Source organism: Tauraco erythrolophus, chromosome 8 (genome assembly GCF_009769465.1).
Source record: "Tauraco erythrolophus isolate bTauEry1 chromosome 8, bTauEry1.pri, whole genome shotgun sequence".
NCBI classification, from domain to species: Eukaryota; Metazoa; Chordata; class Aves; order Musophagiformes; family Musophagidae; genus Tauraco; species Tauraco erythrolophus.
Window position 1 is genome coordinate 42,499,374 of NC_141472.1, and position 17,271 is coordinate 42,516,644.

Here is a 17,271-nt window from a genome sequence, read left to right on the forward strand (position 1 = left end):
AAATACCTCTTCCTTGCTAGAAGGGAAGCAGAAGAGGAAAAGTCCTTCTTGTCTTTTAACTACTCGAAGAAGTACTTCAGGAGGAACTGCCTGCTCCATGCAGCTAACCCAACCTTTTCAAATGCACGTTATCTGTCCAGCAGGGCCATAACAGAATCTGTGTAATGGCGTTTATACAGAAAAGTCATCAAACATGAGCTGAAAATGCATTTTATTTACTGAGGCGGGAATTCACGCCCTTCAAACACTCTTTGTCAGCTGTAAGGGAAGATCACACTTGGGTGTAATTTCAAATGTCTGTGCCAAGATGTGAAGGCGGGTCCCGGCAGGTGAGGTTGAGTTCAGTTCAGCATTTACTTCAGGCACACATTTAGTAACTTTGGGCAGAACTGTGTCACAACTACTCTTTGGGAAGTGGCAGTCAGCTGCTGCTACCAATGGAACCAGTTTGGGGGTATTGAAGCAGTTTTGGGTGTTGGAAGTTTGGCCACTTCTAGAATGGTGCTACACTACAAATTCTAAGCTAGAAACTATACAACTTTTAAATACTTGCATGTTAATTCTAACCCAAGTCAAGAATTGTCTGTCTTTATGAATAAAAATATTTCAGGGGAATTATAAATAAGTGCAATCTATCACAGTTTTGTTCTCTGCCCTTTTTCTCATAATCTTTAAAGCTTCTGTTAATACAATTATTACTGAACATTAACCATTAATGAAATTTCACAGGACTAGCTACTACAATTTACAGATTTCTTTCCCAGGCTAATTTGGGTCCATGGCTCATGAATGTAGTGTTCTTAATGTTATTATGCTTCTTTTTTCCTCTTGTGTATGACTGCGCTTGTTTCATCTTCCTTACCTCTCTCTCTAGCTGACACCATTTTTATTCTTCATTTTGTAAATCATGTGTTTACAGGAGGGGCTGCAGAAACGGCCCCCGTAAGTAGCTGTCAAAAGCTTAATGTGCTGGGTTTGCATGATGGTGTTTTGGCAGCATGGGAGGGGCTGCGGAAATTGCCCCTGTAAGTAGCTGTGAAAAGCTTCCCCAGCTCCAAAACTGGCGGGACCGGCCTCTGGCCAGGTCAGACCCTCCCCATCCCCTCAGGCCGGGGCTGAGCCATCAGCACCTCTGCCAATGCCCTATTTAAGACGGACACAAAGGAGCCTGGACCGAGGCTGGACCTGCACTGGAGAGGATGGCGAGACGGGAGCTGCCCATGGCCTCCTGAGCTGCCCATGGCCTCCTTGAGCCTCCCCACTCTGGGCTGCTGCTGCCTGACTGGAGATGGCTGCAGCAGAGAGAGGGCTGAAACCTGAGAGAAATGGCCACGCAGACACCAAGGACAGCAAAGATGGAGCGGGAGGAGGTGTGCCGGAGCTGGGATTCCCCTGCAGCCCGTGGTGAGACGGCAGCAGCCCCTCTGCCACCCGTGGGGATTAACAGTGGAGCAGAGACTCACCTGCAGCCCGTGGAGAAGCCCGCGCCGGAGCAGAGATGTCAGTGCCTGAAGGGAGTCGTAGAGAATGGTCTCCATGAGCTGCTGGAGGCTGATGACGAGGTGGAGAGGCATCTGAAGCCCGTGGAGAACCCCACACCGGAGCGGGTGGCTGTGCCCGAAGAAGCTGTGACTGTGTGGGGAAGAAGCCCATGCTGGAGCCGTCTGATGGGTAAGGATTGCATCCTGCGGGAAGGACTCACAGTGGAGAAGTCTGTGGAGTGTTCCGTGAGGGGGGGATCCACTGGGCAGGGAAAAGAGCATGAGGAGTCCCCCTCCTTTGAGAAAGGAGCGACTGAAACGTGTGACAAACCAACCTGCAGCCCCTCATTCCCAGTCCTCTGCGCCACTGGGACAGGAGGTAGAGCCGGGAAAAAGCGAGAGGTGGGGGGAAGGTGAGTTTGAGATTTTGAGATCTGGCTTTGTTTCTTGTTGTCCTCTCTGAATGAGCCGTTAATGAATTAAATTGATTTGTCACCAAACTGAGCCCGTTTTGCCCGGGGCCACGGTGGGTGGGTGATCCCTCCCTGTCCTTATCTCTCCCTCCAGCCTCGGTGACATTTTCCTCTGTCCCCTCGTGGAGGGGAGCAGCGAGCGCGGGGCCGTGTGGGGCCAGAGCTGCAGCCGGGCTGGACCGTGACAATCACGAGCTGTAGTTGCATTTGCTGCATACAACCATCTAAAGAGCAAATGCAGCAGGTAACTGAAAACGAACAGCGATTCAGAGCCCGAACCTATTTGGTCAAGCTTAAAATCAAAAAAATGGAATATTAGATACAGTTGGCATTGCAGTCCACATGGCAACATGGTGAAGTTTCATGTGCCTAATAGTTCCAACTTATTCCAGAGGCAGCACATCGCACTGATGACTCCTGTAAGAGCTCTGAGGTGGAGGTGGGAAAAAGCAGCTGGCTTGATCCCAGGGCGTCCAAATAACATGGAAGTGATGAGGTATTTGAAGTACTAAAGGTGTTTGATGAAGGGGTTTGCAGACTAAAGTCAATACATTGAACTGATGTGGGAAGCTCTGGATCGATAGAGGACTGTGGCTTTGTCCACACGGAGAAACTGGGATTATTCTTTGGATGCCTTGTTCCCGTTCAGCGCTGCACCCTTTGGAAGTGGGCTGATCCAGATAGGAGCGAGGCACTTCCACAGAGGAGCATCAGGTAACTCAGGTAACATCCCGGACTAACTCCAGATCTACGGGCTGGTTTTTGATACAAATTCCGGGATGAGAAGCGCCTTGTTTTTCCGCACACACAACTCCAGCCCCTCTTGGAGGCTCAGCCCGGCCAGAGGGCAACACAGCACCTCATTCCCGAGGGAACACGAAAAATCGGGCAGGAGTTTGTTCCTGAAGTGCTGGTTTGTAACGAGAGCCGAAGTTCATTCCGCTGACGGCTGTTTTTTATCGCTAAATGTTTCACTCCCCAAACAGCTAACGATGCGAGGAGACGAGCCCGGGGCCGGGGGCGCAGGCTCGAGCTCCGCAGAGAAGCGGCCCGGCCCCCCTCGCCGTCCCCACACGGGCCTCCCGCCACGGGCGCGGGGTGTCTGTCAGCGGCGGGGCACGGCGCGCCGCTCGCCGCCGCCACCACCCGCCTCGGCGCCGCTTTCTCCACTCCAGTCACACGCTCCTCCCGCCTCGCCCTCCCGCTGCTCCGCCCGCCGCGGGGGGCGGCGGGGAGACAGCGAGTCGTCCCGTCCCCCCCCTCCACGCCGCCCCGCGTCAGCCCGTCCCGTCCCGCCTCAGCGGCCGCCGGCCCCGCCGCCCCCCTCCGCCTCCCGCCCTCGGCTGCGCGCGCACCGCGGCTGCCCCTCGCCTTCCCCCCCCGCCCGCCCCACGCGCGAGCTCTCGCGTTGGCTGTCGGGATCGCTGGCCGCTTCGGTTAATGTCCGCCATGTTTGCCATGGCGCAGGGAGCGGATCGAGCGAGCCCGGCGCGGATCTAGGGCTGCGGGGCGTGCGCTGTGAGCTACGGGCGGCCCCGCGGAGAGCTGTTGCGGGGCGGCGGGATCCTCCATGGTGGTGCGGGCCGGGTGCGGGAGCGGCTGGGAGGCGGCGGCGCGGCCGCACTGAAGGCCCCCCCGCCCGCCCGGCCCCGGGGTGTTATTGTGAGGGGGAGACAATGAGCAAACTCTCCTTCCGAGCCCGGGCGCTAGACGCCGCCAAACCGCTGCCCATCTACCGCGGCAAGGACATGCCCGACCTCAACGACTGCGTCTCCATCAACCGGGCTGTGCCGCAGATGCCCACGGGGATGGAGAAAGAGGAGGAATCGGTAAGGGAGCCGCGCAGGGGGGGCACCATTGTTTATCAGACACCCCCCTCCCCTCACGGGAAATAGGCCATTGGCATTCACCAAGCGCACTACGCACGCTCCCCACCGCAGCGCTGCACGGTTCTTACGGGGCCCTGCGCAAAGGGCGCAGCGTAAACTGCTGTCCGACGCCGTAAACGGGCCCTGCTCCGCCATCTTTGCGTCCCGACTCGCGAGTGTTTTGATTAGTGGGGGGGGGAGGCCTTTACGCTAGCGTAAGAAGGAGGAAGGCGCAAGATGCATCTCTGAATGAGCGAGCGAGCGCTGCGACCGCAGTTGGCGTAGCGTGCCTCTGCCGCCGCCGCTTCCCTTGTGCGCGGGGCGGACCGGAGCGGAGCGGGGCGGCGGGAGGGCGCGGAGCGGCGGCGGCAGCGGCTCGGGGTGCTGCCCGCCTGGGCGGTCTGACGGCGGCCCCGCGGGCGGGCGTCGGAGGAAGCGGGAACGTCCTTGCGGGGCCGCAAGCCGGAGCAGCGTGGCTTTGCGCGCCGCGCGGGACGCTGTCGTGACAAGCGGCGTTTGACCGTGCCTGTCGCCGCTGGAAGCGGAGGAGCGTTGTGAGCTGCGCTTTGCACTTACTACAGATTGTCCCCATGTGCGCTGGCGGAGTGCGGGGCTGGAGGGGACAGAGAGCAGCTTTGGCTTGTGGAGCTCGTTTCCTCCCGCGGATGCGGTCGGAGGAGTTCTCGGTGGTGGTCCCCAGTACGTGTCCCGCTCGTACTTTTTCAGAAGAGATGTTTTCTGCTGCATGGTGTACATCAAACGTCAGATGCATCAGCCGGACGTGTTGCATTAAGTGTTAGGTTTTGAAGCGTTTGGATGATTTCTAAATAAACCAGCAAGTGTTAAAACCAGATGCGTGATGCTTGTTCTCCTTATAGTGTTATAGTGGGGGAAAAAGCTTTTGTCCACTTAGGGACCCTGACAGCACAGGGTGAACGGTTGGACTTGGTGATCTTGAGGGTCTCTTCCAACCAGATGATTCTATGATAAGTTTCTACGGTTTTTGACAAGCAGTAGGACAGTGCCAGTTTGAAGATGCTTTCCTCCGGTTCTGGTGTCATCTAAATGTACCGATTGGTCTTACTGGTCTTTAAACGTCGACTCTTGTGCTGCTTAGAGTTGTATAAGGCTCTGATAGAGGCTGTCGCCTGATGTGTCTGTACTTGTATGTCGAGCCGATAGTAAATACACCCTCAAGAATTTCTTCAATGAAGCCGTGTCTCCGCCTCAGCCCAACCTCTGGGCGTGTGGATTGGCTTTTCCGAGGTTACAGCTGTCAAAGGAGGCTCCGTGCCTTTCGGGTTGCTTTTCTCACTTGACTGTTGATACTAAAAGGAATCCGATGTCTTACAGTTGTGTTTTTTTTTAATTTTGTTTTGGGTTTTTAAATTTTTTTTTCTTTTTTTTTTTCTATTTCTCCCATTATTTTACAACGTGTAATAAACCGTGATCAAAACTTCCAGTACTTCCCAAAGAGTAAATTTCCGCTAGAATCTGGGGGCGTATTTAAAAGCCACAACAATGTGGTACTAACGAAGCTATCTTGGAGGGTAATTTGCTTTTCCCAGTCTTTAAAGTCTACCTTGTAGTGCTGTGTTTGCATGTAATGTTTGTAAAATATCGCTTATTTTTTGAAATGATTGTGGGATTTTGATAAATCGTGTTGTAAATAAACTTGTTAATGGAAAACTGCTGGAAGAGCTCAAGCAAGCAAGCTGCTTGTGGACTGCTTAACTAATTGTGAAGGATATTAGATTTATACTTCAGTCAAACTGCTTTAGTGTTGTACTAAAATGTTTTTTTTTTTTTCTGTTTATTTTCTCTGCACTGTATTTAATGTGTGGCTATGTTTAATATATTATGTAATAGTCTCAAAATGAAATGGTTGTGGAAGCAGTATGTAAGCGTAGTGCTCGACACATCAGCCAGATAAGCTTATAAACTCCACTCTTAATAATTGTTTTGATTATTGCCGTGCAGTGACAGTTTCATTCACGGGGTGGCCCGTTTCCCAGTGTTGCACAAATAATTCTTTGTAAATTTTTGTTGTCGTGGTATCTAAAGCCCTTCTGGGAAAGGCTGTTATGGAGGACAGTAGTTAAATATTTCAGAAATATTTAAACATTTCTTATTCATAGCAAATACTGCCATGATTGATTCGATGTGTTTTGAAGGGGACTTTTGAGGGGAGAGAGATCCATGTATTCATTTCTGACATCTCAATGACTTGAGTGTCTCAAGGCCTTTTTTTTTTCAGCTCAGACTATGTCCGGGGGTGCATCTTGTGAAAGGTGTTTGAACCATCAGGGTGGCTGATGATTTACATTTGCTGTACAAAGACACGAAGCTGATGTTGCTCTGGCCCCAGTATGCTGCTTTCCCTGCTGTGAAGCCTGGGTGGAATCAGAAAGGTCTTGTAGTACGGTGTATCGTGGGGTCACGTATCATCTTGCAGGGCTGACTTTCACAGAACATAACTATGCATTTACTGATTTGCAAGATTTAAAATGGTTAAGATTGACATGTCTGTCTGACCTGTTCTTTGTAGCCTGATCTTGCCAGTACAGACATGCGCTTTGCTTTGTTCCTGATTGATGTTTTGTATATATAAAAATGCAGATTTTGGTCTGTTTGTTTGCAGTGTGTTTTTCTCTGTTTGTTTTGTGTGTGTGTTTTGTTGTTTGTGTTTTTGTTTTGTTTTTTTTTTCTTAACTAGTGCTGTTGTTTGGAACATAGAAGGGTTTAAAGCCTGAGAGGATCTTAATTATTATCACTCATTTCTACTACTATAAATAAAGTTATTTGGCCCGTGTATTAAAATGTCATACAATGACCATAGTCCTAGGCTGGGCTACAATACACACTGCTGGTCATCCCAGTACAAAAAATGATCCTGCTCCAGTTTGTCAATATGAGCATCTTTATTTGACTCTTTTTTTAAGTTGATCTTGGTGAATATTCTGGAACTATTTCTATTTAAGTATCTTGGAGATTTATATCCACTTGCAGCATTTTACAAATCAGCAGCTCATTTCTCTCACTTGGAGATTCCAGCTGTGAAAGAATTAGGCTTCTGGTCTGTAGCGTGTTTATAATTTAGTCTGAATTAAACCTGAGGAAGAAAATTGTGTGGGTTTGTGTTTTGGTTTGATGTAGTGTGTTTTGTTTTGGTGTTTTTTTTTTTTTGAACTCGTGTCAGAGAGATTACTATTAAGCAAAAGCAGGAAGATACTCTTTCGTGAGCTTCAGAAACTGAGCAGGAACAGTTTGTATTGTTTTTTTTCTGATGAGTAAGAGTTGTATTTCATAATGCTAATGAATTGTTTTGGCTAGAAGGGAGAAAAGTTGCAGAATAGATAAGCCCTGGTTTTGTTTCTTATCGTGTAACTGTGTTTTTTATTTGAATACATATTGCTGGAGATTGCTGAGTTGTACATAGTAGGGGAAAAATCGTGCTTAACAGTGAGGCAAGTTCAGGCTGAAGGCTTTCAAAAGTAAATTGACTTCAGTTGTTAGGAAGCTAAAAACATGGTGGTAATTGATGATACCTAGGTTGCCTGGTCAAAGCTATCTGAACATTCATCTCAAAATTCCGATTTGAACATACGTTCATTTACAGCTAAGTTAGGGATCACATGGCAAGGCTGAGGTTAGAGGAAAAAGTGCATGAATAGCAAGTTAAGGACATGGTTTAGTGTTATTAAAATGCTGACAGTACAAATAAGAAGTGACTTTCAGTTCTTGAGTGATCAGCTCAGGGTTATCTTTCACTTATTGCTAAATATAATGTTCAATGTTGAGTATTTTGACAGGCTGAAAGTAGTTAACTTGAAAAATTTTCCTTGCTTTCTCTTCTGTTCCTACTGTCTCTGTCCCTTGGTTAATTCAGTTTCTGTTGTAATGCTGGAAAGTGTTCAGCATCTGGCTTTCAAGGCATCCTGGAGCTAGTGATGCTTCTGAAACAGCACGTTCATTCTCCTTTTAAAGCAGGAAGCATTAACTTTGCACAAGTCATAGGTTTTTGTTTGGATATTTTTGCTGATGCAGTGTAACATACTGAAAATTTTTGTTGATTGTCCTCGTTTCAGCTGGGACAGAGTTTTCTTCTCAGTAGATGGAATAGAGCTATGTTTTGGATTTAGTCTGGGATTTGCTATGAGAAGAATGTTGATAGCGCACTGATGTTTGTGGTTGGTGCTGAGACATCAAGGACTTCTCAGCTTCCCATATTTGAAGAGCTAGAAGAGTTCAATCAGGAGGATTTCGTTGTATGTGCATACACACGTTAATTAGTTCATACACATCATTAATTTTATGGAAATACTTACTTGTTTTCTTTTAAGAAAAGTTTATTATGACCCAGTCCTACATCCACATTTTCTTCCACATATTCTTATGCCTAAACTATTTTTGGGGGGTTTCTGTTTATAAGCTGAAATAGTAGTCACATAATCATTTCTTAGAGGGGCTTCATCCTATATGCATGAGTACATTGGTATGGGATGGGGATTTGAGGGGCGCTCTGCTTTCGCCCCTTCTGTCTGTTGTTGAAATGGTACATGTTTTACAGATGATGCATTTTTTTTTTTGTACATGGCGTTAACATTTTGTACATGGCATGTCATTTTATGAGGAGGTTAATGTAGTTGTTCACATATTATGGCTAATTGTCAACATATAGGCAAATAATCCTGTTTGATGCATATTGATATTGTACATACTGGAATTGTGTTGAGTGCCTCCATGCTGCCAGCTTGCTTTGTGCAAGGAAATCAGAGTTTGGACTTCAGTGCTTGAGTCTCCCCTGTCCGCTCCAAACACACTATCACGACTTTAGTGGGAAGCATAGGTCTTTTAAAGCTGATTTTGTATGTGGAAATGTTACAGATAGTTGTTTTCATACCACGAATAGACTTTTTTCTTTTAATCCCGATTTATCAATAATTATTTATAGTAAATCATAATTGTTAACCAATAGGTGCCTTAAAATTTTATGGTGATGGTATTTTCTTTTAGAGAGATGAAGTTCTGTTGTTAGTTGTGCTGTCGACATCCATGACTTCTAGGAACGTGCTTAAATAAATACAGTGGAGTATTCCAGGCTGGCACAGAAAGGGCGAGGTTGGCAGGGACCCTGGAGATAATCTTGGCCAACCCCACTGCTCAGGCGGGGCCACCTGGAGCCTGTTGCCCAGGACCATGTCCAGACGTCTTTTGAATGTCTCCAAGGTAGGCAGGTATCAAATGTGTGAGGATTTTTTTTAAGGTGTTGATCAGAATAACCTACCTGGTACTGTCTGATGCATTCAGGTTTACGATTAAAACCTCAAATGTACATAAGTGACACCCATGTGGTCAGAACCTATTGTAACTTGAGATTTGGATGTCTGATGTATGTTCCTAACCTGTGGCTGAACCCTCAAAGTTGCTTACAAATGAGGGACTTTGTAGAACAAAGCAGCAGCCAGGACACTAGTGTGTAAAATAGAAGGTCAACAGAGGATAACGTTAATTCAGACCATGCAAATAGTTTATAAACCAAAAATCCTTCAAAAAGACTTTATATAAGTCTCAGTAAGAAACTCAAAAGATGGTATTTGCATGCAAAACTAAGGGAAATCGAGACAGCAGGCTCCTTAGGAAAGAAATGGAGTTTGATTAAAATCAACTGGCTTATGTGTTGGGGAAATGTAATTCCAAGTAGAGGTTTATTTCTCAGTTTGAGTTCAGCACCTTTATTTATTTACTAATTTTGGGTAGGTTTGGAGACTGCTGGGATTACCGAAGTATGTTTGGTAGTAGTTAGTGTAATGCTGTGTTGTAATCTTTATTCATGGAATTCTAAACTTCAGCTCTGTTTGTAAGACCTCTTCCCCTGCCTTCAGGTCCGATATTTTTCTCCCTCCCTTGGAGACCCATTGCATCATGCAGCGATGTTCCTCACAAGTGCACATTTCAACTCCATTTTCCAGCCATTATTTCCATTTTCAGCTGAGGTCCTCTATCCTTCCCGTGCTTTCGCCTGCAAAATATTTTTGTGGCTAACAGAGACTTCCTTTCAGTCCACCGCTGATAGTTTTTAGTGTCCCGTTGGGTAATGGCATATCAGACTGAACGCCGAGTAGGTTGGATTGTGTTGGTTTGACACTGCAGTGGGGCTGAAAATAAGGTGTTACTGATGTGGACCCCGTGTAATGCTGGAGTAGCTGTGCGTAGTTAACTGTTCAACTGAGCAGCTCTTGTTTTAATTGATTCTGGCTGTATTGATGCGGCTGGAGTTAAACAATACCAGGATTTGCTCTTCACGCTCACAAAATAATAAGTTTATTAGGGCTCATCACATTAACAGCTGTCAGCTAACCCGTAGCAACTGCTTGTGAGCATAGGCTTAGCCTGTGACAAACATCCAGTAATTTATCTTGGAGTGTGCTTTTAAGGTACAGCTGAGCCGGGCTAGCTGTGGTCTGCAACTAGTGAGGATGGTCTGCTTTTTGGATTCTGGAGCCCATCTGACTCAGTTGGAGGTGAAAGCCCACCATGGAATCCTGTACTTTTGTGAGAAGTGGTAGGAGCATGCGGGGATAGAAGGCTTAGGAATGGAGAAGCATGAGACTACTACGCTTTTGGTGTCGTCTTGAGGTTAGGTGGGTTCAGCCATATCTTAAAACAACACTCTTAATTTAGATAAAGTTGCATTTTTGCCGCAGGCTAGAGGCATATTCATGGGGTCAGTTAACGCTGGGCTATTAAGTCTGTCCTAATTTGTTTGGGTGCCTGAGTCCACCGTAGAGAACAATGGTGTCTGCGTGGATGTTAATTGAGACTCACACCTCAGCTCATTATGCAGGAACTTTCCCTTATAGGCAGGCTTCCTCAGGGTGAGGTGTATTCCGTGATGAAAGCTTAGGAGAAGGTTTTGAAATCTGCCTGTCTGTGTGCTCTGTTGCGCAGCTCTGGAATGTCTCAAATATAGGTAGCAATTTTTCCTTTTCCTTCAATTTAAGGAAAAAAAAAGTACCTTGAGCAGCTCCAGTTGTATTTTGAATTGTATGATGCCAGATTTGTTGTTGCTTCTGCTAGCAAAATCGAGCAGTAGTCGGCTTTGTACAATTTCTGTGTTGACTGAGACCAGTTGAAATATCCCGTTTAAATAATGTAGATCAACAGACTTTAAATCTGCTTATATCAATCTTCGTTTTAATTCTTTTTCATAAGAAACATCATTTTGATTGGTGCTAGACATTCAGAAGGTTATTTGTGAATTATATTTCCAACAAAGCTAATAAACTATGCCTTGTTTATACTTATTTGAACAGTTATATGCCTTAGCATATATATCACTGTAACTATTCAACTTTTTTAAATATAAATAACACATTTAATATTTACATAAAGTTACAGTTAAGCCTTAGGTGTCACAAAAGCTATTGGTGGTGGAGATTAATTGTAGCACTGAAATTTCTGTAACAAGTAGAGAACAACTGAATCAGAACTGAATTACAGTGTTTGAAAAGGAGTAAGAAGTAGAGAAAATAGTTTTATGGAACTAAAAGTAATGTCAATATAGACTGTCATAATTTCGTATTTAACATTGACTAGTTCTGAGTCAAAAAAATGAAGAATTTTGGAATATACTATTTTAAAGTTTTGATTTTAATCCATTTTGCAAATTCCTACTTGCTAATATGTGATAGTCACTGTATAGTGTGACTGAAAGTGTTGGATTAAAATACTGTCCCTGCTCTAAATATAAGGGAGGAGAAGCTTGCAGAAAAAAAATCCGAGTTCGTGTTTTTCCTTATTTAGTTGGTGCAGTTCTAATTATGATTAGTACATTTACATCAATAAAATGCCTAATCCTTTTTGGTAAAAGGAGAGATTACCACACCTGATTCTCATTGTTTTTTAAAAAATTTTAATTCCTACCAATTACTGTCTGTGCACTTGTGTGTTAAATTTTTTTTAAACCTTTTTCTAAGTTGTCTCAACATCAGGATCAATCGGTGGTATCTTTTAAATTATAATATAATGGATTTCTTTTTTGTTCTTTTTTTTGGTTTTTTTTTTTTTGGTCTTCAGCACTCCAGTTTTCATCACTTTGGTGAGGACATTTGTTTGAAAAACTGTAAAATACAAATTCCCTGGTAGTGGTGTGTGTGCCTCAGCTAAATAAAAATCCGTGATACAAACTTTGGATCGTACTCCTGGAAAGAAAATGTTACACGCAGGTCAGAAGTTGAAATGCGTGGTGCCGTAAGGGGGAGAGGCACGGTAAGGAACTTGTTCTTGAATGTAAAAGCTTGCTGTGGTTTAGCCCAGCAGGCAACTAAGCACCATGCAGCTGCTCGCTCACCTGCTCCCTTCCCCGGGGAACAGATTTAAAGGGGAAAAGGGAAGGAGACTCGTGGGTTGAGACGGGAATGTTTAATAATAATATAAAATTATATGTAATAATGATAGAATATTGATATACAAATATATCTTATAATAATACTTACAAATAAGTGATGCACAGTGTAATTGTTCACCACTCGGTGATCAATGCCTGTCCTGTCCCAGCAAACGATCCCGAAACAGGTAAGTCCTGACACTGTAATCCCGGATGAGTGAGAGGCCTGAAAAGGGCGTGCATGCGAGAGAGAGAACTCCAAGGGTCCAAGAGAGAGCCCTTGGAAGAGCATTCCCGGGACAGCAAGACCTCTGCTTCCTGATCCCCCCTCATCTGTACACTGGGCTTGACGCTGCATGATATGGAATACTGCACTGGCCAATTTGGACATCAGTCTTACTTCTGAGTTCAAATCAGAAGGGGAGTTGTGGGCCCTCTGTCCCAGCCATGCTCCCCCCAGCCTGCTGTGCTCCTGCACACTGGCAAAACGTGGGAAGCTGAGAAGTCCTTGATGTCTTGGTGTGAGCTATAAACATTGGTGCGCTGTCAACGTATGCTAACAATCCCATTTCAAATCCAAAACACAGCATTGTCTAGCTCCTAAAACTGTCTGTCCCAGTCAAAACCAGGACAAAGCCGTACGTGAAGCTTTTCAGGACGAAATTGCATCACTGATGACAATTAAATTAACGGGCTCTTTTGGTACCCAAACTCTTGATAACTCAGCTTCAGTGTTAAGGCAGTAAGTTCTGCTTTGACCACAGGAACTTATTTTTAGTGCAGGTCTTTCATTTAAGCAGCCTCATGTTCACACCCCTGATCTTTGACTGTGGTAACCAGCCTTGCGGCTTCTGATGGGCACAGACAAAAAGAGACCTCGCTTAACATGTGTGGCGTGAGTAAGAACTAATGTTTTGAAAAAAACGGGTCTTTAATGCTAAGGTAACACAGTTTCTTTGCTAACACAGAGCAAGTGGCCTCAGCCATCTTAGCCACACGAAGCTCCTGAGTGGCTTCAAGCAGGGCTTCTGTACTGGGACCAGAAGCAGTGTGTGGTGGTGTGATGATGTTGAGTAATGCAGATCTCTAATTGCTTCGTGAAGTGAGGCAGCAGCCACCACCACGCTGCCTTTCCCACCTCCTTGTGGCCTCCCCGCAGGGAGACAGGTCCCCTGGGGAGGCGTTACCAGCTTTCGTCAGAGAATTCCCAGTCTTCCCTCCTCCTGACTCTTCCTCCTCTCCTCTGCAAGGAGCAGTTTTGTGGTTTGTGGTCACATGAAGGTTTTGATGCATGGAGCCAGGAATTAAACCGAGTTCAGCTTCCGTGTTTACTGCTGTATTTAATACAGAGGAAGACTAGTTGTTGTGGAATCTCAGCCTTTTAAAATAAATTGAGATTAATTACATGAAAAATAAGAGAGAACGTTTATCTGTGTAGGTGTATTCTGTTCCATCCCGACTTGTCTGGCTTGGGACAATCAAGTTTTACTAATTGAAGCAAACTCTAAAGAAAACAAAATCCTTCAGGTGCAGTTTGTTAACTATCTTCTATGTGCAGAGTTGCATTTGCTGTGTGATGAATGATACAAATGTGTTACAAGGAGTTATTTGAAGACTACTTCCTGTGTCTTTTGACTAGGTGTTAGAGTATTTGTAACAATTTTCTCTTGAAGGTCATGCAAAGCCTTCTTGAGGACAAAAGGTCCTGCTTTTCAGGAAACATGCATTTCTCAAAGTGTGATATTCAGCCTTTCTAAATGCAATTCTTAAATAATTCATTGTTATAACAATAATTCTGGTTTTAATAATTCATTTATATACAAGTCTTCACAGACTAGAAGCTTGTATAGTTAAATGTAGCTTTAAAATACAGTGGTTTAGATTTTTTTTGACATTTCATAAACAGTGACAGTTTTGTGTCAGTGATTTGTTCATAAATAGCAAACAATCATTATTTATAGGAATGAGAGGTTGCTCATGTTGTTATACATAGCTGCTGTCCCACTCAGGAGGGCAATATTTGGGATGTCTTGGTGGTGTTTCGAGTCCATTATTACATAGAATGATTGAAATTGTGTTGCTTGCTTTTTCTGGGTTAAACTTTTTTTTTTTTGTGGGTGCTGCAAGATTAACTAAAGAAACACAAAAGTTATTGCTGTATTCTCTGGTCATCTCATTTCATTTATACCTCCATCAGTGTCTCATAGGCTAATTTCCACTCTTATTTCCTAGTTTGCCTGTAGTTGCTTTATAGTGCTTAAATCAGCTTCGCTCAGAGTGCCAGAGAGTAACCGAAGGAATTTTTTTGCATTTTTTTTGGTCCAAATTGGATTTTCTTCTTTTAGATACACAGCTCCTGTGTAGATCTCTCTAGATAGACACCAGGTCATCCCAGGATGTTGGGCTCAAGTGGTTTCGGTGGCCCTTCTGTTGTAGTGTTTCAGCCTACATCAGCATTCTTGAAAGGATGTTGGGATGATTTGTCTAGAATCAGATAATTTGTATGTAAAGTATTCACAGTAACAGAATGGCCTGCCTTTGGTTTTTAGATAGCACTAGCATTGTTTTGTGAAATTACAATTGTTTAATAACTGCAAAAGGGAAGAAAGGGACAGAAAAAAAAGTGTTGAGATTTTTATTTTCCTGTTGACATATTCATTCACTCACTTCGGAAATAATGGAATGACTTTAGAGTAGCTCAATAATAAAAATCTTACCCATTCCAGGGACTTAAATGTGAATTTTGAGGATGGAGTGGTACAGTTTGATTCACTTTGCTGCTGCCTCTTTGGTTTCGCTGTCTGCAGTAGCAGCCTACCATCAGTAGGTGTGTGTTGGCCTGTGGTCACGGTTCGGCAGTACAGGAGGCGAGTGCATGCGGAGTGGTTCTTGTGATTATTTAAAAAAAAAGGGAGGGGAGTATCATCTTGGAAAAACATGATATGACCAAAAGTGAAACTGAGAAGTGGTGCCAGGAGCCCTTTCCACGTGTAAGGAGGGCCTTGCACCATACCTTCTCCTGCTTCTTGTGGGTTTTCCTGACCTTCTTTTCCTCTGAATGTCAGAAGCCTCTTAGGGAAACTGAGAGGAGTTTCAGTCCTATCAAGCAGCTTTGCTTTGGGTGCGTTGGTTTGAACTCAATATGGGATCTTTTTGTTGTTTGCCCAGCTCTCTGCATTACTACAGAAGAAATATAAGGTTTTAAGGGGACATTGTGTAGCAAGAGGAAACAGATCTGATCACTGAGTAGAGTAATTCTCCATTGGATCAGTAGAAAATAATGTATGGCCAACCTTGTTAATTCACTAAAATGTTTGCTTTTCAAAATAAATTAGAAATGGAGCAATGACTTTCTCCTAAGATACTCATTGCTGTCTCAGGGGTGAAAATTGCTGTGGTGTATAGACAGGTTTCCTGCTCTGTACCTGACTCTTTGTTTCAGTTACTTGTTTTCCATCCCAGGGCAGAGGGAGGAGAAAGGAAGGAAAACGGCTATCGTCCCTCCCCCACCTCCCCTCCCTATTCTTAAGATTTTCAGCTGCCTAGATCCACTTTCAGAGCAAGGAGTCAATCCTGCTTCAGATAATTGGTCATCATTTTGTTTATATTAAGTGGACATGTCCAGGATTTTTTTTTTTTTTTAAAAAAGGTTACTTTGCCAGTAAGCTGCTAACAGATCAAGAAGAGATTAATCCTGTTCGTGTTGTAGAGACAAATGAATCTTTCTTGATAGAAAATATCAATCTCTTTCTGCACTAAAGAGGATAAACGTTCATTGGCCATGTTTTTTTTCTGGCAGTTAAGGATTGAAAGGGTTAACCGCAGAAGAAGACAAAAGGTGGTGCTGGAGTTAAAGCTTTTGTCTTGGAAATCTTTTATTAACAAATGAGGAGGGATGTGGAAAGAGGGAGAGGATAGGGCTGTTGAGCTTCAGGACACTTCTGTAAGTGCTGTCAACAAGTGTTACTAGTTGTGGTTGAGACTTTGCGAGACAAGTCTGCATATTGCATATTAAAATTCTGTATTTTTTGTTTCTGAATCTATTAAATGTAAAAACGTCAATTAATTTGTTTCCTGATTTGAATATAATGTTAAGCAAATAGGATCTCTGGGCTTTAATAGGTTTTCCTTGTGTTCTTTGCTTCAGTTTGGTTCTTGATTGCAGGTAGAATGGAAAACTGACTCTAGGTTGGCCTAGAAATAGCTTATTTTGAGTAGGTAAAGCTGTTAATAAATTCACTTTTCTGTCATACCTACAGTGGAGTGCTACAGAGCTAAAGCCATCTATCTTGTTAAGAGCTGATTTTTAACAGCAAAGCTGTGGTATGTTACATTTTGTTTCCCTTAAGTCTGGGTAACATCTATCAAGATATTTCTTTTCTTAAAATCTACAGTGTTGCAAATACCTAATGTAAATTGTGTGACATGAAGCTGTGTTGTGAAAGGACTGGCAGAGAGGAAATTCTTTTCTTAAATAGTGTCACAGTAAACTGTAATACATTTCATTACTTTCTACCTCACAGGGTAAATGTAAATATTAGTAAGTGAATAGAAGTGGTGAAATAACCTTATAAAGAGTTGTAGCATCGCTTGTGTGCTACAGTTTTAAGGTACGAAGAAGGGAACAGATACGTTTAGTCCTAAAGGTCCATCTTCCAGGGTGTCTGCATCCAATAGGGAATTGCTCTTTGGAGTTTTATAATTAAGACAGATGAGCTTTTCAGTGTGAAGATGGTAGTCAGCCATAGGCATCTCTAACAATGCTCATCCAAAACACCAGCACGTTTATTTAAAGTGTGATCAAACTCTATTCCAGAGAGATCATGAGGGGGATGGCAATAGGGAACTCAAACCAAACTGGTCTGTAGGGTGCAAGTGCTCTGTTCTGCAGCAGCGGAATAAAAGAGGGTATGTCGATAAATGTAGTTCTAATGGGTAAAAATAACGTTCAGTATTGATCAGTTTCCATTTAAAGCTTAACAAAAATGATCTTTAGGAGAATATTACCTGTTGACTTCTTACTGTTGTTGAAATTTTTTTCGTAGTGAAGAAACTCCCAG

At 44.0% G+C, this 17,271-nt stretch overlaps 1 protein-coding gene across 2 annotated transcripts in view; it reads left to right on the forward strand.

Annotated features, from left to right (window-relative positions):
- The first annotated feature begins 3,599 nt into the window (after nucleotides 1-3,599).
- The window catches only part of EPC2 (enhancer of polycomb 2), a 50,260-nt gene continuing 36,588 nt past the window's right edge, over nucleotides 3,600-17,271 (forward strand). For both annotated transcript variants that reach the window (XM_086615342.1, XM_086615343.1), the window contains exon 1: nucleotides 3,600-3,783. In XM_086615342.1, coding sequence (XP_086471468.1) covers nucleotides 3,631-3,783 — 153 coding nt within the window. In that variant the 5' untranslated portion in view covers nucleotides 3,600-3,630. The remainder of the gene's footprint in view (nucleotides 3,784-17,271) is intronic.